This window comes from Leptosomus discolor, chromosome 25, assembly GCF_034619465.1.
Source record: "Leptosomus discolor isolate bLepDis1 chromosome 25, bLepDis1.hap2, whole genome shotgun sequence".
NCBI lineage: Eukaryota > Metazoa > Chordata > Aves > Leptosomiformes > Leptosomidae > Leptosomus > Leptosomus discolor.
Window position 1 is genome coordinate 5,368,612 of NC_141415.1, and position 21,140 is coordinate 5,389,751.

Sequence of the window (21,140 nt, forward strand, 5' to 3'; positions counted from 1 at the left end):
GTTCCGCCGCCACCGGGAGCGGGGCCAGGGCTGATTGACGGTGGCAGCGGGGGTGGCCCGGCCCGGGGGGGGGGGGGGGGGGGGCGGCGTGGGGCCGCCTGGAGGGGGGGTCCCACTGGGGACACGGCGGGGACCCCGCCACGGCCACCTCCTGCCGCCAAAGCCCGGCGGCACCCAGCGCCTGGCGGGGAGCGGGGGGGGGGCGCCGAGGGGCTCGGTGTCCCCCCGCCCCGGTGGGGTGTCCCCTGGGACACTCGTGGGGAGGAGGTGGGATGGGGACACAGCGGGGGGGTGGGGGGGGACATTTGGGGACAGGCGACGCCCCGCCGGCGTCGCACACGCGTGTTGCCCTTGCGCGTCACCGGGACGGGATCACGCGTGTGCGCGCGCGTGTGCGCGCACGCGGGCGGTGTCCCCGGGAGGGCGCTGGGACCCCGCGGGGGGGGGGGGGGGGGGGGGGGGGGGGGGGGGGGCGGGGGGAGGACAGGAGCTACGGGGGGGGTTGGGGGCGGGGGGGGGGGGGATGGCGGCAGCGGAAGGGGGTGGCCCTGTAGGGAGGGGGTGGGGACCGTGGTCGCGCCGCGTCACGTGACGTCACGCTTCGTCACGCCGCGTCACGCACAAAGGGCCGGGAGGCTGCATTGGGTGACGCGGAGCATCCGCAGGGTCCTGGCGCCCGCCCGCTTCCCGGCCTGGTTGTGGGGGGGCGAGGGGAAAGCAGGGGTGCCGCCCCCTCCCCCCCCCGTCCCCCAGCCTCTTGGGGTGCTCTTCCCGCAGCAGCGACCCCCAGCACGGCCCCCCCCCAAGCTGTCAGCTCTGCCCCCCCCCCCCTTCACTGTTCCCACTGGGAAAACATCAACCCCACAAATAACCCCCCCAAAATGTCACCCGGCTGGTGCAGGAAGGCAGGGGAGCAGCACCGCGGCCCCCCCACCCCGGGGCTCCCCCCTGCCTCAGTTTCCCCTCCTGCCACCCCCGGGTGAAGGCGTCGGGGGGTCCATGCTGCACCCCAGGGATGGATTGATGGGGACAGAAATAGGGGCCCTTTGGGGACACCTCGAGATGGGGCGGCTTTGGGCATGGGTGCCTGGAGGTCCCGAGGGGGGACATGGGGACAAAACTGGGGGGGACACGGGGAGAGGAGCAAGGGGGACACGGGGACGGAGCCGGGAGGGGAGCAGGGAGAGGATGGGGGGCGATACAAACTCGAGGGGATACAGGAATGGGATGGGGCGACCTGGGTACAAACTTGGGGGGATATGGGGATGGAATGGGGGGATATGGGGACAGGACGGGGGGACCTGGGTACAGACCCGGGGAGATATGGGGGTGGGGGGGACATGGGTACAAAATTAGGGGGATATGGGGATGGAATTGGAGGATTTAGGGGCAGATCCAGGGGATGCGAGTACAAAACCGGGGGGACACAGGGACAGGACTGCGGGGACATAGGGACCAGCCTGGGCGCTACGGAGACAAAACCGGGGAAAGACGGGGGGTCAGGGGCAGAAGCAGACAGGCACGGGGGGGGGGGGGGGGGAGGCAGAGCTAGAGGGGGACACGGGGACAGAGCTGCGGGGTGGGGGTGGCAACACCGGACAAACCGGGGAAGGGGCGGGGAGCGGGGGGGGGGACGACACACACACACGCCCCCGGCACAGCAGGGATGCTGTCGGGTGAGGGGGGGGGGAGGAGGGGGGGGGCCCATGCCGCAGGGAGGGGACCCCCAAGGGGGTGTGGGGAGGGGGGGAGCGCGGTGTATCTGGGTGGTCTTGGGGAGGAGGAGGAGGAGGAAGAGGAGGAGGAGGGGATGCCCGCGGCCGGGCCGAGGCGGTGTCGGCGGCGAGGAAGAGGAAGAGCGAAGCGCCGCTAAGACCCAGAGGGCTCTGCGGGCAGCGGGGCGGGCAGATCGCAGGCAGCGGCGGCTCCATCACCAGCCACAGAGAAAGGGGAAGAGGAGGAGGAGAAGGGAGGAAGGAAGAAGAGCCGGGGCGGAGGGGGCCGCCCCCCCCCCCCCCTCCCCCCCCCTCCTCCCCAAACCCGGGATGGACATGGCCTGACCGAGCCCTGCCGCCTCCTCCTCTAGCCCGGGGCTAGTGCAGGTGTGCCGGTGGTGGCCCCCTTCCCCGGGCGGCATCTCCCGCTCCCCCCCCCCCCACCCCGCATCTCCATGGCGGTGTAGCCGGCGAGGGGCCGCGGAGCAAGAGGAGGGGAGCAGCGGCGGTGGTGGTGGTGGTGGTGGTGGCGGCGGTGGTGGTGGTGGTGGCGGTGGTGGTGGCGGTGGTGGTGGCAGGCGATGCGGCGTGGCGGCCCGGTGGCGGCATGTTGAGGACGGAGGCTGGCGGCGGCGGCGGCGGCGGCGGCGGCGGCGGGGCGACCGCCGGTGGGGGGTCCCCCTCCGGTGGGGCGACGACGGGGAGCGGGGGTCTCCGGAGCGCGTCGCCGCACCGTAACGCCTACGAGGCCACCATCCAGGCCTTGGCGCCCACCAAGGAGGCGGATGGGGAAGACGGCAAGAAAAGCCGGGGTAAGAAGTATGGCTCCAACGTTCACCGGATCAAGAACATGTTCCTGCAGATGGGGACGGCGCCCGGCTCTGAGGGCGCCTGCGACCTGGCCAAGGCCAAGGAGAAGCCAGTCCGTCTCTCCTTGCCCCGGGCCGGTAGCCTCAGCGAGAGCATGGACCAGGGCAACCTCCTCAAGCTGGGCACCAGCGTCTCCGAGAGGGTCAGCCGCTTCGATTCCAAACCGGACAAACCCTTCTCCAAGCTGCAGGAGACCCGTAAGATCTTCGAGAGGAGCCCGCAGGAGAAGGCCACCACCACCAAGCTCTTGCTACGGAAGGAACGAGCCGGTTTCCAGGACCGTAAGCTGGACGTGGTGGTGAGGTTCAACGGCAGCACCGAGTCCTTGGACAAGCTGGACACCGAAGCCGTCTCGCCCACCGTCAGCCAGCTCAGCGCTGTCTTCGAGAAGGCTGACCTCCGTAACAACCTCCACAAGGCGCCGGGGCGAGCGGGAGGACCACTCAACGCCAAGGTGGTGGGCAAGCGACCTCGGGTCTTCTTGCCGAGCCCCGAGACCGGACGGTCGGGTGATGGCCACGCCGCCCCGGCACGGGCCAGGCCGCCGGAGGAGGAGAAGGCAGCGGGGAAGAGCAGCCGGCCGGCGGAGAAGGAGACGGCCACCCCACGGGTGCAGGAGGTCTGCAAGATCAAGCCGGTGGAGGTGGAGGAGAGCGGCGAGGCCGAGGAGGAGGAGGAGGAGGCGACAGCGGCAGGTGAACCGGTGCCCGTGCCCCAGCCGGCCAAGGGGACCGAGGGTCCGGCGCCCACCACCCCCCGGCTGGAAGGGGGCTCGGGGGCGACCGCGGGCGAGGAGGGCGTCAAGGGCGAGCGGGCGGAGGAGGGCGATGGCTACGAGGAGGCCAAGAAGGAGGACTTCTCCGAGGCGGACCTGGTGGACATAAGTGCCTACAGCGGGCTCGGGGAGGACTCGGGGGGCAGCGGGCTGGAGGAGGAGGAGGAGGCCGAAGGGCTATACGAGCCCGAGTCGGGTTGCGTGGAGATCCCCGGGCTGTCCGAGGAAGAGGAGCCCGTCCCCAACCGCAAGATCCAGTTCAGCACAGCCCCCATCCAGGTGAGACCGCCTGGGGATGGGGGGCGGGGGGGGAGGGCAGCTGGGGAGGGAGGGGGGCAGATCCCAGGTTGGGGGGGCAGCTGGAAGTACCCCAGGGTGAGGGGCAACCCAGGGTGAGGGGCAGCCTGGGCTGGGGTCTGTGACACCCCGTCGCCTCAAACCACCCCTTTGGGGGGGCTGGTGGCAGGGACAGGGAGGTGGGGGGGGGGTGTCTGTGCCCCCCCCGTCCCCCCAGCCATGTGGCATGGCATCCCGCTTGGCCATGCCCTTGTGCCGGGGGGAGGGTGGCCACCTGGGCCTGGCTAATGAGCCAGCTAACGAAGGGCCCTGCCCTGGCATGGCTTCCCCCCCCCCCCCCCCAGCGAGGGGCCACCCTGGGGCCAGTGTGACAGGGAGGGGTGGCACTGGGACCCGCTGGGGTGACCCATGCACAGCACCCAGTGCCAACCCACCGCTGTGCCCTGGATGCGCCAAGACTCACCCCATATTTTGGGCGGGGATGCCCAAAATATCCGGCTATGGGGTGCTGGGTGTGGCGGCCACACCGCCACCCTCTGCCCTTGGACGCTGGGGGGTCCCTCGGTGCCGGGGGCTCGTCCCAAATTGGGGGTCCTCAGGGTCGAGGTGGTGGGGGGTGTGTGTGGGGGGGGTTGCCCCCTGCCGTGGGCCCAGCCCAGTGCCCAGGACCATTTCGGGAAGTGGAGGAAGGGGAAGTGTCTTGGCGGCACAGCCGGGTGGGGAGCAGCATCGCCCGTCCCCCCCCACCATTCCCCGGCAGGGACCCCAGCTGGATTTGGGGTCCCCATCTGGGATGCTCCCCCAGCGACGGGGTGGGGGGAAGAAGGGGCCGTGCAGCTATTTTGGGGTGTTCCCTCCTGCTCGAATTCCCCCCGACCGGAGCAGCAGCAATTGCTTTGTGCCGGAGCTGGGTTATTTTTAGAGCCCCGGCCTATATTCTGGCTCTGAGTCAGAGCGGGTGGGTGGCCCCACCTGGGACGGGGGGACGGGGACCACCGTGGCCGGGGCAGGGGACAGCGGTGGCAGGGTGCTGGGTGGCTGCACGCTGTGTGTGTGTGCGGGGGGGGTCTTGGTCCTGTGGGAACCGACCAAGCCCAGCCCTGGGAAGGGTGTCCCCGCTCCATGGATGGACAGCTGGGCTTTTTTGGGGTGCTCTGCTCCCCCCAGCAGGGCTGTTAGCCTCTTTCGTTTACCCACGTCCCACCTCAGGGTGATGGTGGGGGTCCCACATGCATGGGTGGGCACGGGACCCAGCCATCCAAGCACCCCAGCTCACTCCCCTGGGTGCATGGGTGATGCTGAGCCTCCCAAACCCGCTACAGGGCTTGGGGCCAGGGACACTGGGGACCCCCACCCAGCCCCGGCACGGGCCTCAAAGTGGGCACCCTGCACCCAGGGATGGGGGCTCGCACCGCCAGCCCCTTCCCCTGACCACGCGCTGGCTCCCGCTGCTTCTCCCTTGGAACCCGCTCCAGGCCCCCTGCACATCCCAAAACCCCCAGGACCTGGGGACAAGGAGTGGGGGGGGCACAGCAGGGTGAGCCGGGACGTGTGCCCACACCTTTGGGCTTGGGTACCCGCAGCCCGCTGGGAACCGCGTGCGGACGGGGCGACAGAGGCGTGTCCCCTGCCTTGCTCATCCCCGGCACCCCTGGGTGCCACCCGGGTGGGTCCTGCCCATTTGTGGGTGTCACTGGGCTTTGTGCGATGGCCCTTGACACTCATCCCTAATACCCTTTGTGGCGAGGCTTTAGCGCTGTGCTGTTATCCCTAATCCACTCGCCCCGGCGGCATCACCGGGCCAGGGCCCCTCCGGGGACATCTGCCAGGCTCAGCACCCGGCCAGCCCGTCCCCATCCGCAAGAGGGGTGCTGGCAGCCTCTTGGGGCGCAGGGACGGGGCACCCTACTCCCTCCGGCTCTGTGCCAGGACATCGTCTTGGTGGCCCATCCAGCTTCATCCAGGAGCACCTTGGTGGCCGGCATGGGGGCACCCAGCGCTGGGGTGAGCGTGGGGGTTGCCCCCAGCCCCTCCTGAGTCAGTGTGGGAGGATTTGGGGCTGCCCCCCGCCAGGGCTCCGTGTTCCCAGGGATTTACCACGTTAGAGGACCCTACGTGTGTGGCCCTGACCTCCTTTGCCTGCCATCGTCCCACTCCAACCAGCTGCCCCCACTCAGGTCCCCTCCCTGGCCTCGGACAGGGGCTGCCACGAGGCCTTGGTGATCCCAGCAGTCCCCGTCCCCGCTCCCTTGGGACTGAAGGTGGCTGGGGATCTCTGCATCCCTAGACGTTCAGGAGGACATGGGGAACCCCAGGCCCGAGGTTGACCCCTCCTTGATGCCCAAGCACCCTGCAAGTGAAGCACGATGGGGAGAGGTGGGCATGGGGGGGGACACGCGAAGACCTGGGGACGGGGGTGACCCTCGAGGCCCGCAGAGTCCCTGGTGCTGCCCAGACATCCCTCCAAGTGAGCGCCTGGAGGTGGAGGTTGAACCTTGGTGGAAACCCAGGGGGATAAACCAACCCCAAACTTACGGTGGGCTTTCCCTCTCCCTGGCACGATGGTGGGTTTGGGTCCCCAGGCACCAGGCTGGCAGCCCAGGCTTGCAGGGAGGTGCCCAGGCAGGGGTGAGGCGCAGGGATGGACAGAGGAGGTGAGGCTGCTCCAAGGGGACAGCCCTTCCCTGCTCCCGCCGGGCAGTTTGGACCACGAGGAAGTGGTGGGCTGAAAGCTGGGGAGACCCTGCCTGGGGGCAGGGGTGAGGGGTGGGGAGGAGGGGAACAAGCCAGTTCTGCCTTCCCCAAACTGTGTGACTGAGAGCATCCAGTGCTTGCACACGCAATCCATCCATCCATCCGTCCTTCCATCCATCTATCCATCTTTCTATCCATCTGTCCTTCCATCCATCCTTCTATCCATCCATCCATCCATCCATCTGTCCATACATTCACCCTTCTGTCCATCCTTTCATCCTTCTGTCCATTCATCTATCCTTCCTTCCTTCCATTCTTCCATCCATCCACCCACCCACCCACCATTCCATCCATCCATCCATCCACCCACCCACCATTCCATCCATCCATCCATCCATCCATCTTTTCATCCTTTTGTTCCATTCATCCTTCCTTCCTTCCTTCCTGCCTTCCTTTCCATTCTTTCATCCATCCATCCATCCATCCATCCATCCATCCATCCATCCATCTGTCCACTCATTCACCCTTCTGTCCATCCTTTCATCCTTCTGTCCATTCATCTATCCTTCCTTCCTTCCATTCTTCCATCCATCCATCCATCCATCCATCCATCCATCCATCCATCCGCCATTCCATCCATCCATCCACCCCTTTGTCCATCTCTCTGTCCATCCACCCCCCATCCCTCCATCTGTGGGGTGGCAGGGTGCGGCACCATCCCCGCTCCCAGGGCCACCCCGAACCCTCTGTGCTTCCTCAAACTCCCCCTCACCCCCTGACATCACTTGGGTGCCTCGTAGGCTCAGGAACACCCGCCGTGCCCCTGCCTGGGGCTCCCGCTGCCCTGGGATGCCCCCTTCACCACGGGTGCTGCCGGCACCGGGGTGGTGGATGGCCGTGGTGGTTTCCCACCTCGCTGAGCACCTCCCTCCACCCTGGCAGGTCTTCAGCACTTACTCCAACGAAGACTATGACCGCCGCAATGAAGATGTCGACCCCATGGCCGCGTCGGCTGAGTACGAGCTGGAGAAGCGGGTGGAGCGGCTCGACCTCTTCCCCGTGGAGCTGGAGAAAGGTGAGTCCTCACCCCATCCTGCCCCCACCCCGCCCCCCCCCCCCAGGGCTCCGGCAGCACCTTGGGGAGGGGTTGGAGGTGACACCCGTGGGCGTCGGGTGGCCGCTGCTGCCCCGCCAGGACACGGCTCTTTGTCTCTGCAGACTCGGAAGGGCTGGGCATCAGCATCATCGGCATGGGCGCGGGGGCCGACATGGGTCTGGAGAAGCTGGGCATCTTCGTCAAGACGGTGACGGAGGGGGGGGCGGCCCACCGGGATGGCAGGTAAGGGCTGCTCGGCCCGAAACACCCCCCTGGGTCCCCGCTGCTGCGTGCCCGTGGGCGCGGGGGGGGGGGGGGGAGTGGTGGAGGAGCTGGTGTGGGAGCGGGCAGATGTGCCAGATGTTCCCCGGGGTGGGAGGCGCTGGGGTGGTGGGCAAGGGGTGGCCCCGCGGTCATGGTCCCCTTGTCCCCAGGATCCAGGTGAACGATCTCATCGTGGAGGTGGATGGCACCAGCCTGGTGGGGGTGACGCAGAGCTTTGCCGCCTCTGTCCTCAGGAACACCAAGGGCCGCGTCCGGTAGGACCTGGGGCTCGGGGGGGGGGGGGGAGTTTGGGGGGCTGGGAGACCCCCACAGCCTGTGCTGGGCCCCCTGTGGCACCCTGCCCCATAGCCTGTCTCCAGAGCACCCCAGCTTCCAGGCTGGCCTGTCCCCTGCCCCAAAATACCTCTGTCCCCCCCCGGTTCCCGTGCCCACTGCCTGCCCTGTGCCACCCTAGTGCCCTCTGCCCCCCCAGAATGCCCCCACGTCATCCCAAGAGCTCCCCAGCCCCCCAACTCATCCACAGGCCCCATAACATCCCGCCCCGAATTCACCACCCCCAGGAGCACTGCCTGTCCCAGCAGGGATGTCCCTTGACTGTGCCACCTGGGTGTCCCCTGGCTGAGCCTCCCCACTGTCCCCCGGCTGTGCCACCTGGGTGTCCCTCACCCCAGGCACCCCACAGCCAGAGCTCCCCCGTCCCTGGCTGAGCCCCGCTGTCCCCGCAGGTTCCTCATCGGGCGGGAGAAGCCGGGGGAGCAGAGCGAGGTGGCGCAGCTGATCCAGCAGACGCTGGAGCAGGAGCGGTGGCAGCGGGAGATGATCGAGCAGCGCTACACCCAGTACACCGAGGACGACGAGGAGGTGAGGGGGACGGCACCCAGCCAGGAGGGGATGGACGTTACACCCCTACCCGATATGGGGATGGTGACTCAGTTTCCCCAGGTGGGATGGGGTGGGGGTGCCAGGCTGGTTGACCGCCACGTGCCAACGCTGGTCCGTGCCCATTGCAGACGGGCGAGTACGCCACGGACGAGGAGGAGGAGATGAGCCCCATGTTCCCCAGCGGTGAGATGGCCATCGAGGTGTTCGAGCTGGCCGAGAACGAGGACACGCTCTCCCCCGTGGAGATGGACCCTGAGAAGCTGGTGCACAAGTTCAAGGAGGTGAGGAGGGGATGGATGGGCGGGGGGGGGGGGGGCCAGGGGAGCGTGCCCACACACCTGGGAGCGGTGTGGGGACATGCCCGCCCCGTGCGAACGCCTGGCTCCTCTCGCAGCTCCAGATCAAGCACGCCGTCACCGAGGCTGAGATCCAGCAGCTGAAGAGGAAGGTGAGCGGGTCCCGGGTACCCCAGCTCCCCACGGGCGGGAGGGACCCCCCTGCATCTCCCCAGACTCCTCTGGTTGTCCTCCCTGGGTCCTCTTGGATCTCCATCTCTCCCATCCGCTTCTAGCTCCCCACGTCTCCCCCCAAACCCCTCACCATGCCGTGCCGTGCCACGTCATGCCCATTCCCTGGCTGTGCCGTGCCGTGCCGTGCCGTGCCCTGATCCCGCTGTCCCTCAGCTGCAGTGCCTGGAGCAGGAGAAGGCACGCTGGCGGGCCGAGAAGGCCCAGCTGGAGCAGAGTGTGGAGGAGAACAAGGAGCGGATGGAGAAGCTGGAGGGGTACTGGATGGAGGCGCAGAACCTCTGCCAGGCCGTGGACGAGCATCTCAAGGAGACTCAGGCCCAGTACCAGACCCTGGAGCGCAAGTACAGCAAGGCCAAGAGGCTCATCAAGGAGTACCAGCAAAAGTGAGGGCCCTGGGAACCAATCTTCCCCTGGGTGTGGAGCATCCCCCTGGGCACGGACCCATCCCTGGGGCACCGACCCGTTCCTGGGCACTCATTGTCCCTGGGCGTGGACCATGCTGTTGGGCATGAACCATCCCCTTGGGCATGGACCGTGCCCTTGGCCTGGACCCACCTGTGGGGCACTGACGCCTTCATGGGCACCCGTTGTCCTTGGGCACGGACCATCCCTTGGGCATGGACCGTTCCGTGGGCACAGACCATCCTCTGGGCAGAAACCCACCCGTGAAGGCACCGGATCCTTCCTGGGCTTGGACCATGCTGTTGGGCATGAACCATCCCCTTGGGCATGGACCGTGTCCTTGGCCTGGACCCGTCTGTGGGGCACCAACCCGTTCCTGGGCACCCATTGTCCCTGGGCATGGACCATCCCTTGGGCATGGACCATCCCTTGGGCATGAACCGTTCCGTGGGCACAGACCATCCTCTGGGCAGAAACCCACCCGTGAAGGCACCGGATCCTTCCTGGGCTCCCTCCATCCCCTGGGCAGGACCTTCCCTTGGGCAGGGACCTTCCCCTTGATGTGGGGAGGCTCTTTCCTGGGCGTCCCTCATCCCTGGACATGGACCATCCCCTGGGAGACCCCCCCCGGGCACCATCTCGGCATGGTCCCTCCCTGGCACCCGAGTCCCAGGGTCCCCCCCTGACCTGCCCCATGGGTCTCCCTGGCGCGGGGTGGTGGTGGGGGTGACGTGCACCCACGCGCTTGGCCCCCGCAGGGAGATCGAGTTCCTGAAGAAGGAGACGGCGCAGCGGCGGGTGCTGGAGGAGTCGGAGATGGCTCACAAGGAGGAGATGGAGAAGCTGCAGGAGAAGGTGGGCACCGGGCGCCGGGACGCGGGCTGCCCCTGAGCCCCGTGGGCACGGCCGGCCCCGGCCTCGGCCCCCCCCGCCGCCGCCCGGCCCCGCTCCGCCACGCCGCTCCCGCCACGCCGCCGCCGTCGCGGCCCGTGGGGTTCCCGTCGCCCAGGATGGATCCCAGGACGGATCCCAGGACGGATCGCAGCGGATCTGCTCGGGCGCCGGCTCGCGCCAGCCGCTGGTGGATCCCACGCCGGGGGGCAGCGGAGCTGCGTGGGGGGCGATGGTTTTCCCCTCCCGGACTGAGCTCCGGCCGCTGGATCCCACGCCGGATCGCGGTGGATCTGCTTTGGGCGCCGGCTCCCACCGGATTGTGCTCCCCGCCACCGCGCCCGGCGCTGCGTCGCGGTGGATCCGCTCGGGCGCTGGCGCACGCCCGATCCTCCTCCTGGCGCTGGATCCCACGCTGGATTGCAGTGGATCTGCCTAGGGCTTGGGTCGCAGTGGATCCTGCTTCAGGGTCTGACATCCCATAACGGATCAAAAGAGATCTTCTTGGGCACTGGATCCCAGGCTGCCTGCGCGGGATCCCGCGGTGGTTCCCGATAGATCTGCGCAAGGCGCGGGGTCGCACTCGATCCTCTGTTGGGAGCTGGATCCCATGCTGGTCATGCTGGATCCCACAACAGATCACACTGGATTCCATGCTAGCTACACTGGATCCCCCCCCAGCGGGTGGGGCCAGAGCTGTGCTGGGTCATAGCAGATCCTTTGAGGGGTCACTGGATCCCCCGGGATCCTGCAGCGCCCGGGAGGCTGCCGTGGGTCATAGTGAGGGGGGGGGGGCAGCACCTACCTGGCTGGGGGGCACCAGGGCGCAGGCGGGCAGCGCGGGGGGGTCCCCTGGCACCCAGCAGAGCCCCCTCCCATGCGCCCCCCCCCCCTTACGCCCTCCTCTGTCACCCCAAAATGTCCCCTTGACATCCCACAGAGACTCACCCCCCCCACCTGCCTGCAGCCCCCCCCCCCCCCAGCCCTGAGCCCCCAGCTCCACACCGGCCCTTCAGCACCCTGCCCCTGGCCCCCTGCCCCCCCCTCCTTCCCCCCCCAGCCCTGTGTCTCCCCCCACCCCAGCACCCCCATGTGCTGCCCCCCCTTGTCCTGGCCCCCTCCTCAACCCCCGTGTCCCCATCCCTGTATCCCCATCGTGTCCCGTCCCCCGTCCCCGCCACGTGTTCGCACCCATGTCCCTGTGTCCCCATCCCTGTCCTCGTGGCCCCCCCCCCCCATCCTCGAGCCCCCCGCCCCCCCCCCCAGCTGAGACCTCTCCCCTTTGCTGTTTTTCAGATCTCCGAACTGGAGGCCAAGCTGCAGACTTTGAAAAATTCCAACCCGACTTAAACCACCCTCAAACCACAGCGATTTTGGGGGGGCGGGGGCCCTCACACCCCCCCCCCCAGCCCTGCCCCCCAACCCCCCCCACACCCCAACCCCTTCCCCACCGGGGAGGAGGCAAGACATCCCCCCCCCCTCACCCGCCAAGGCCTCCTGGTGCCCCCCACTCCCCCCCTTGGGGGCACAGACAGCGGGGGGTGGGGGGGGGCCGGGTACGTCTCGGGGAGGTTTTTTGGGGGGGGGGGGGCGGACACCCCGCGTTCGTGTCTGTGTCCAGTGTGAGTCTCGTGGTGACGTGATGGACCGATTGGGGGGGGGACACACGCCCCCCCCCCCAGGCCTCTCCCCCCCCCCCCCCCCCCCTCCCCAAGCGCACTCTCCCCTCGACGTGCCCACCCGCCCCCCCGGACACAGAGCTGGCACCCCGGTTGGACGCTGGGGGGGGGAGAACAGGCAGAAATGCCGCCCCCCCCCCCCCCCCCCCAATGTGAGCCATACTGGGGAGCAAAAGGGGGGGGGTACCCTGGAAGCCCCCCCCTCCCATCCCCAGCTCCTCCTCTTGGGACTCACCTGAAGCACCGGCCGGGGGGGGGGGCCGGTCGCCTTTGCCCCCCCCACCCCCACGGACTCGTCCCCAGCCCCGCAGCGACGTGCCCCCCCCCCCCCCCCCCCCCCTCCCAGCTTCGGGTTCGGTGCCCCGGGACACCGCGGACCTTCACCGTGGAGGGGGGGCACCCCAAGTGCCCCCTCCCCAGTGCCACCACTGCCGGGTCCCCTCAGCCTTTGCCAACCCCTGCGGTGGGTATGGGGGGGGTGGCACCCGCCCCACCGCGGCCCCCCCCCGGGTTGTGGGGGCTGCCCGGCACCCCACTGTGGGGCTACGACTGGGGGGGGGGGGGGTGCCCCCAGTGCCCCCCCTAGCACCCGCCACTACCCTCCCCGAGCCCAGGGCTTTCGCCTTCCCTGGGCAGGGGGGGGACACACCACACGGGGGGGGGTGTCCCACTCCAGGGTGGGGGCGATGCTCTCACCTGCCTCCTCCCCAACTGTAAATACCCCCCCACCCCCTCCCCAATAAATCACAGTATTTCTCTGGGGCTGGGACACCCCCCCACCACTGGCCAACCCCAGCCGGGTCGGGGGATCCCAGCCCCTCGGCCCAGGGGGAACCCCTTTATTTTTTTGTTTCTATTTTGGCCCCCTCTCCCCCCCCCCAAACACACACCCCCCGCCCCCCTCCCCCCGCCCCCCTCCCCCGAAGTACCGAGTCTCCGACAGTAACTGGATGTGGGGGCAACTGGGAGCCAGAGCTGGTTATACTGGGAGGGGGAGGAGGGGGGCACGCGGGGGAAAGGGAGGCGGGGGGGAGGGGGGGGGGGGGGGAAACGGGGAAGGGGGGTCCGACTGGATTGGAGCCACTTGTGGGGGATGGGAGGCGGGGGGGGGGGGGGGGGGAGGGGGAGTATTTAAGGGGGGGGGAGGGGAGCGAGAGCCCCGGGGGGGTGCTGGGGTTATTTAATCTCACACGTATACCTGTGGGTGTATATACTATATATATATGTACGTATGTATGTACTGGTCCTCGTTTTGTAACGCGCGTCCCGCCATCCCCATAAACACGGCCTCAGCCTCCGCCCCCGCCTCCTTCTCCCGGCCGGCTGGGGCCGAACTGGGAGCACTGGGAAGGGCTTGCGGGGCGGCGTTGGGAGGAGCGGGCAGGATGGCGGGGGGGGGGGAGGCACAGGGAGGAGTGGGAAGGTGGTGGGGGAGGGAGGGGCACTGGGAGGAGTGGGATGGCTGAAGGGGGGGACACGGACTGGGAAGCACTGGGAGCACTGGGAGGGTACGTGCTCCCCCCGCCCCCGTGCCTGAGCCCAGCCCGCCCCCGCAGGCGCTGTCCCTTCAGCACCGCCGCCGCGCCGAGCCGGGCTGGGCCGAGCCGGGCCCGGGCTAAACCGGGCCTGGCCTGAACCGGGCCTGGGCCGAACCGAGCCTGGGCCGAGCCGGGCTGGGCCGAGCCGGGCTGGGCCGAGCCGAGCCTGGGCCGAGCCGAGCCTGGGCCAAGCCGGGCTGAGCCGAGCCGGGCTGGGCCGAGCCGGACCCGGGCTAAACCGAGCCTGAGCCGAACCGAACCTGGGCCGAGCCGGGCCTGGGCCGAACCGAGCCTGGGCCGACCCGGGCGGGGCGGGGCGGCTGATCCCGGCCCCCCCCCCCCCCCCGCCCCCCCCTCCCGCCCCCCGGCCGCTTCCGGGTTCCTGTCGTCGCCCCCCCCCCCCCCCCCGCCCCCCCCCCTCCGCCCCCGCCCCCGCGGCCCCCGGCCCGGCGGGGCGGCCCGGCTCGGCAGCGCCCTCCGCTCCGCTCCGCTCGGCCCGGCCCTCCCCGGCGCTTCCCCGGCGCCCTCGGCCCGGCTCGGCCCGGCCCGGCGGCGGGAGGCGCCCAGGATGCCCGAGGAGCGCGGGTGAGTCGCGGCGGGGGGCGGCGAGGGGGGAGGCGGGGGGGGGGGAAAACACGGCAGGACCAGGGCGTAACCCCGGTACCGCCCCAGCCCCGGTACAGCATCCCCGGTACAGCCCCCCCCACTCCCGGTACAGCCCCAGCCCCGGTACAGCATCCCCGGTACAGCCGCTCAGCCCCGGTACAGCACCCCCGGTACAGCATCCCCCATACAACCCCCCACCGCCGGTACAGCCCCAGCCCCGGTACGGCATCCCCGGTACAGCCCCATTACAGCCCCCCACCCCCGGTACAGCATCCCCGGTACAACCCCCCACCGCCGGTACAAGCCCCAGCCCCGGTACGGCATCCCCGGTACAGCCCCACCCCCGGTACAGCATCCCGGGCACAGCCCCGGTACAGCCCCCCCCCCCGCCCCGGTACAGCATCCCGGATACAGCTCCCCCCCCCCCGGCCCCCGCCGGTACTTTTCCCTCCCGGTAACGTCACCGCTCCGGCACTTCCCCCCCCCCCCCAGCCCCCCCCGGCCCGGACCCCCCCCCAGACGGCGCTGGCCCCGGTCCCTGGGGGAGGGAGGGGCTGGGCGGGAGCTGGGCCCGGAGCTGCCCCCCCCTCGCCCCCCGGTGCTGCCAAGGCATGAGGAGACACCCCCCCCTTCCCACCGGGAGAGACCCCCGAACACCCGGTCCCCACCCCCCTAAATACCCCCGCGGGGGGGCTGACCCCCTCCCCCAAGTAGGGGAAATGTGGGCTGTGTCCTGCCCCCCCCCCCCCAGGTCCCCGCCCCCTCCCTCCCCAGCGCTGCGAGGCTGAGGGCGTGGGGGACACTGGGGACACTGGGATCACTGGGAGGGCGGGGGACAACCTCCCCTTCCCACCTCCAGTTGCAGAGGGTCTGGGTGCGTTGGGATCTGGGTTCCCTTCCCTGCTCTCCCTCGCCCCCCTCCTCCCCCCCCCCCCCCCCCCAGCACGGGGTCCCCCCTCCCTGACTGTCACCTCTGTCCCAGCTCTGTCCCACCATGTCGGTCTCCAAACTGCAGGACGCGGATGAGGTTTTCGGTGAGTCCCCCGGGGGGGGCCCGTGGGGTGCAGAGCCACCCATGGGTGCTGCCCCCACGGGTCCCCACCCACCCTCAGTGTCCTCCTGCCTGCCAGCAGCGAGGGGGGGGGAGGGGACACCCCAGAGCCGGGCTTGGGGACAACATGCGCTTGGGGACACAGGGACACGCGCGGGGCACGTGGAGGGACAGGGTGGCATGGGGACGTGTGTGGGGCACGGGTACACGGGTATGGGCGTAGGGACAGGGGCAGGGGGACATGGGGACATAGGTACACGGGTATGGGTGTAGGGACAGGGGTAGGGGGACATGGGGACACCTCTCGGGCTCACAGGCACGTGGGTATGGGCACAGGGTGACACAGACGTGGGGACACGGCCCAGAGCCACTCCTCAGGTTGGGGTTGGGAGGCTGCAGCAGAGCAGGGACATCGGGGCGATCCCAGCTTCCTCCCTGCCCCGGGTGACAGGGCTGCTCTGTCCTCGGGGACACCCCGTCCTCGGGGACACCCCACTGCTCCTCTCCCTGTGCCGGGGCATCTCTTTGAACACTTCTCTCTGTCCCTCTGTCCCCTGTCCACCCCACCGGGGTGCCCCATCCATCCGCTTCCCCAACGCTCCGCTCTCCCTGTCCCGTCCCCCCCCCCCCCTCCCGTCTCCACTGGGATCCCCAACCCGTCCTTGGACTCTCCTACCCTGTCCTTCTGCCCCACTGTCCCCCTGTCCCCTCCCCACCGGGCTGGCCTTCTCCTCCTGACCTGTCCGCCTCTCCCCCCAATGCTCTCCCATCCCCTTCTCCCTGCCCTTACCTGGCCATCTGTCCCTCCATCCCGGTCCTCCTGTCCTTACTTGTCCATATGTCCCTCCATCTCCTCTACCTGGCCTTATCCCTCCCTCCTTCCCCATCTCTCTGCCCCTAACCCATCCATCTCCATCCCCGTCATCTCCTTTTCCCTACCTGTGTATCTGGTCTGTTCATCCATCCAATCCATCCATCCATCTGTCCATCCATCCCCATCTTCCCTCTCCCTACCTGTCCACCTCTCCCTCCATCCCTCCCTTGCACCTCTCCATTTGTCCATGCATCTCTTCCTTGTCCCAATCCATCCATCCATCCATCCATCCATCCATCCATCCATCCATCCTCACCTTCTTGTCCCTACCCATGCATCTGTCCACCATCTCCTTTTCCTTACTTATCCATCCATCCATCCATCCACATCTTCCCTCCTTACCTGTCCATCCATCCTTCCAACCCTCATATCTCCTTGTCCCTACCTCTCCATTTGTCCATCTGTCTCCTTATCCTTGTCCCCATCCATCCACCTATCCCTTGCTCCCTCTCCACCTCCTTGTCCCTACCCATGCATCTGTCCCACCAACTTCTTTTCTTTACCTATCTATCCATCCATCCATCCCTCCACATCTTCCCTCCTTGCCTGGCCGTCCGTCCATCCATCCATCCATCCATCCATCCATCCATCCATCATATCTCCTTGTCCTTACCTCTCCATTTGACCATCCATCTCCTTCTCCTTGTCCCCATCCATCCATCCATCCCTCCCTCCCTCACACCTTCTCCACCTCCTTGTCCCTATCCATCCATCTGTCCACCATCCTCTTTTCTCTACCTATCTATCCATCCATCCATTCATCAATCCATCACGCCACATTTTTTCTCCTTACCTGTCCATCCATCCATCCATCCATCCATCCCTCACATCTCCTTGTCCTTACCTCTCCATTTGTCCATCCATCTCCTTCTCCTCGTCCCCATCCATCCCTCCCTCCCTCGCTCCCTCTCCACCTCCTTGTCCCTACCCATCCATCTGTCCACCATCTCCTTTTCCTTACCTATCTCTCCATCCATCTGTCCATCCATCCATCCTTCCCTCCCTCCACATCTTCCCTCCTTACCTGTCCACCCATCCATCCATCCTCAAATCTCCTTGTCCTTACCTCTCCATTTGTCCATCCATCTCCTTCTCCATGTCCCAATCCATCCCTCCATCCTCCCCGTCTTCCTTCTCCATGTCTCCATCCATCCATCCATCTATCCATCCCTCCCTCCCTCCCATCTCCTTGTCCTTACCTCTCCATTTGTCCATCCATCTCCTTCTCCATGTCCCCATCCATCCATCCCTCCCTCCCTCCATCCCTCCCCATCCGTTTCCCCACCCCTCCCCGTCCCCCCCTCTCCGTCTGTCCGTCTCTCTCTCTCTCATGGTTCCAGAGACCCCGCGCCTGGACAGCAGCCTGCAGAAGGCCCGAGCCCGGCTCCTAGCCAAGGGCCGCCGGCACCGGCCCTCCCGCTCCCGCCTGCGAGACAGCGCCAGCTCCACCGAGGGCGACGAGGGGCCCGAGGCGGCGGTGAGCCCCGGGGAGGGGGCTGCGGGAGCTGGGGGGCACCCTGGAGCCAAGGGAAGAGTTGGGGGAGACGCCATGGCTGGGGCGAGGAGGGAGGGAGGGGATGGGGGGGGGTCACCCTGGGGGGGGGGGGGGGGGCACAGGGGTTTGACACCCGCTCCCCACGCCGTGTGCCCCCCAGGGAGCCGAGGGCGATGGCGGCCCCTTGGCCCCTTCGCCCTTCTCCAGCGGCGCCGAGTTCTCCTTCGAGGCGGGGGCGTGCAGCGGGTGTTGGGGGACCCCCCGGCCCTCGTCCCCCTCAGCCGCTACCGGCCCTCACCGACGCCTCGTCCCAGAGGGGCTGGCGGGCACCCCCTCGCCCAAATCTGCCACAGCTCCGACAGCTCCCCCGCTTCGCCCGCCGCGACGCCCGGCCCCAGCGGCACAGCGAAGGTGAGCGCCTCCCCCCTCCTTCTGCCAGGCTGGGGGGGGGCACCCAGGGACGCTGCACCCCCTCCTTGGCACCCCCTGCAGGGGGTTGGTGGGTGACACCTCTGTCCTCCTGCAGATGACAGCCGGGACATGAGCCCCCCCGAGCCGGCCAGCCCCACTGTGGGGCTCGATAAGAAACGCGAGGAAGTTCTTGGATTTGGGGTGAGAACTGGATTTGTGGGGGGGGGGTGGGGGTGGTGGGGATACAGCGGGGGTGGTGGGAGGGAGGGAGAGGGAATGGAGGGAGGATGGAGAGAGGGATGGAGAAGTGTGATGGAAAGATTGAGGAATAGATGGAGGGACGGAAGATGGAGGGATGTAAGAGGGATGTGCAGATGGAGGGAGGGATGCAGGGAAGGAGGAGGATCCTCTGAAGACGATGGAGGGGTCTCTGAAGCTGGATGGAGGAGGGGCTGGGGGCCGTGGAGGGGGGGGGGAGCACAGCCATTGGACACCCCCCTCCCCACCAGCCTGGCTCTCTCCCACGCAGGGTGACCCTGCGCCGGGTGTCCTCCAGCAAGAGCCGCAAGGAGAAGGGCAGCAACCGCCTGTCCATGGGCAGCAGGTGAGGGACCCCCACCCTGGGGCAGGGCAGGGGGCTGCCTGGGGAGACCCCCCCCGGGGTCCTAACGCTGCTGCTGTCCCCAGGAGGCGGTAGAGGGTCCCGGCCGCCCCCTCGGGGTCACCCTTCCTGCCCTTCTCCTGGTTCTCGGACGGCGCGAGGGGCTCGGCCTCCCCCGGTTCCGCGTCGCCCGCCGGCTCCCCCCGGCACGAGGGGCTCAGCCCCGCCAAATCCGCCTCCCAGGTCAGTGCCCAGGAGTGGGGGGCTCCCAGGGCTGTAGGTGGGTGGGTATAGGGGAGGGTACGGAGCCCTATAGGCAGGAGGTTGGTGCTCCCATGAGGAGAAGAGCTCAGAGCCAGCTGTAGGGACGGGGGACAAAGTCCCATAGGACCAAGGTGGGCTTTAGGGGGGGATCAAAGCCCCCCCAGGGTGTTGTAGCCCTATAGGGAGTCAGAGCCCTATGGGGGAGGATGGCTACAGGGAGGGTGCTGGGAGGCTACAGGCTATTTTAGGGGCTCCAGGGCTACCCCTACCCTCACCCCTCCTGCTGCCGCCAGGACTCGACGCTGAGCGAGGACTCCCACCGCCCAGCGCCAGCCCGCGCCTGCCCGGCCCCACCGCCACCAAGTGCTCCTACCCCTACCACACCCTGTCACAGTCCTCGGATGAGGTGAGCCCCGGAGGGGGCGGGGGGGCAAGAGGTTGGGGGGTGTCCCCTCCCCCCAGGTGCCGTGGGGACCCCCTGTTAACGCCCAACCCCCTGCGCCCAGTTCCTGGATGAGCCCCCCGCGCGGCCGCAGGTTGGACGTGCCAGCAGGTGGACAGTGGCTGGAGAGCCTCAACCTGGAGCAGTACGTGGAGGAGTTCTCGGCCCACGGCGTCGATGGTCCGCGGCTCCTGCACCTCGATGGCGCCAAGCTCAAGGTACGGGGCTGGGGAGGGTCTTTTTCTGCTGGGGTGCAGGGGGTTCTGGGTACCCCAACAGGCTCCGTTGTAGGCAAGAAGTTCTAGGGGACCCCATGGAGTGCTCCATGTGACAGCTCAGGGAGGGTTCTAGGTACCCCAACAAGGTGCTTCATGGGACAGGAGGTCTGGAAGGGTTCTAGGTACCCAAACAGTGTGCTCCATGGGGCAGGAGGTCTGGGGAGGGTTCTAAGTACCCCATGGGCTCATCACAGGACAACAGGCTCTAGGTACTCCAGTGGGCTACTCCATGGGGCAGATGCAGGTAGGTTCTAGTTACCCCAACGGGCTCATCATGGGGTACCTAAACCCTCTTGTCCCAACTGGATGCTCCACAGGGCAGGAGATGGGAGGAGGTTCCAGGTAGCCCAACGGATGAGTCAGGGAGGCAGCTGGGAGGTTCTAGATACCCCAAGGAGCTGGTGGGTGTAGGTATCTCAGCAGGACGATCCAAGGACAAGGACTGCGGGGGGGGGGGGCTCCAGGTACCCCCAAGAGGCTGGTCCATAGTGCAGGAGGGTGCCGGCGCCCCGAGGCCACGGCGAGGGTCGCGTGGCCCCGCCGCCAGCACCCGGCTGTGCCGGCAGGCGCTGGGCGTGGGCAGCTCGCAGACCGCGCGGTGCTGAAGAGGAAGCTGAAGGAGCTGAGCCTGGCCGTGGAGAAGGAGCGCAAGGCCCAGGAGAAGGCGGAGAAGCAGCGGGAGAAGCAGAAGAAGAAGGACCAGGAGCAGTGGCGGAGCTAAGGGAGGGGGGGGCCAGGAGAGCCCCTGCACCCCCATCCCCACCCACAGCCCCCGGGACACCCGGGGGGCACCCAGCTCCGGTACGGGACACGCCGCCGTGGCCGAGGGACGGTGGTGTCAGGCCTGAGATGGGCACAGAGCAGCACGTGCCCCCCCCCCTGCTCCTCCTCGTGCCACCCCCTCCCCACCTGCACCCCTGCACCCCACGGGCACAGTCTGGGCCCCCTGTGGGCCCCTTTTCCGGATGCAAATGGCACGTTGGACACCCCCCCCCCCCCCCCCCAATCTTGTCCCATCACCCCCCCACACCCCACCCTGAGGGGTCCGGGAGGGGGTCACAGCCCCCCTCTCACCCCGGCCCGGTGTGGCACCGGCCGAGGACAGCGCATGGCCTGACCCCCTCCAGACACGCACACCCCCTAGTCAGGGTGGGGGGAGTGAACACTGCCCCCCCCTCCTCCGCCCCCCTGCCCCCCCCAGCCCCAAATACGGCGCCCCGGGGGACACCCCAGGAAATAAAAGGGTATCGAGGGCCAGTGCAAACCAGTGTGAGCCTGACTGGAATGGGGCTGGGAGATGAGATGGGGGGGGGGGGGCTCGGTGCCAAGCTAGGGGGTCAACTGGAGGTGGGGGGACACACACATAGAGCAAGTGCCAGCCCTGTCCCCAAGTGCCACCCCGTGACTGTGCCCAGGGTGGTGCCGCAGAGCAGCCTCCTCCCAAGCCCGGGTGGCTCTGGGGTA

At 68.3% G+C, this 21,140-nt stretch overlaps 1 protein-coding gene across 1 annotated transcript; it reads left to right on the forward strand.

Moving 5' to 3' along the window:
• The first annotated feature begins 2,322 nt into the window (after positions 1 to 2,322).
• Positions 2,323 to 20,397, forward strand: PPP1R9B (protein phosphatase 1 regulatory subunit 9B). The gene is given in 22 exon segments (XM_086478178.1): positions 2,323 to 3,639; positions 7,294 to 7,426; positions 7,570 to 7,690; positions 7,882 to 7,986; positions 8,458 to 8,593; positions 8,743 to 8,895; positions 9,009 to 9,062; positions 9,298 to 9,527; positions 10,305 to 10,401; positions 11,734 to 11,784; positions 15,243 to 15,294; positions 17,526 to 17,662; positions 17,841 to 17,909; positions 17,962 to 18,091; positions 18,207 to 18,292; positions 18,621 to 18,695; positions 18,779 to 18,935; positions 19,250 to 19,393; positions 19,493 to 19,510; positions 19,513 to 19,616; positions 20,243 to 20,261; positions 20,264 to 20,397. Coding segments are annotated over 22 exon segments (3,522 nt in total).
• Positions 20,398 to 21,140: the final 743 nt, after the last annotated feature.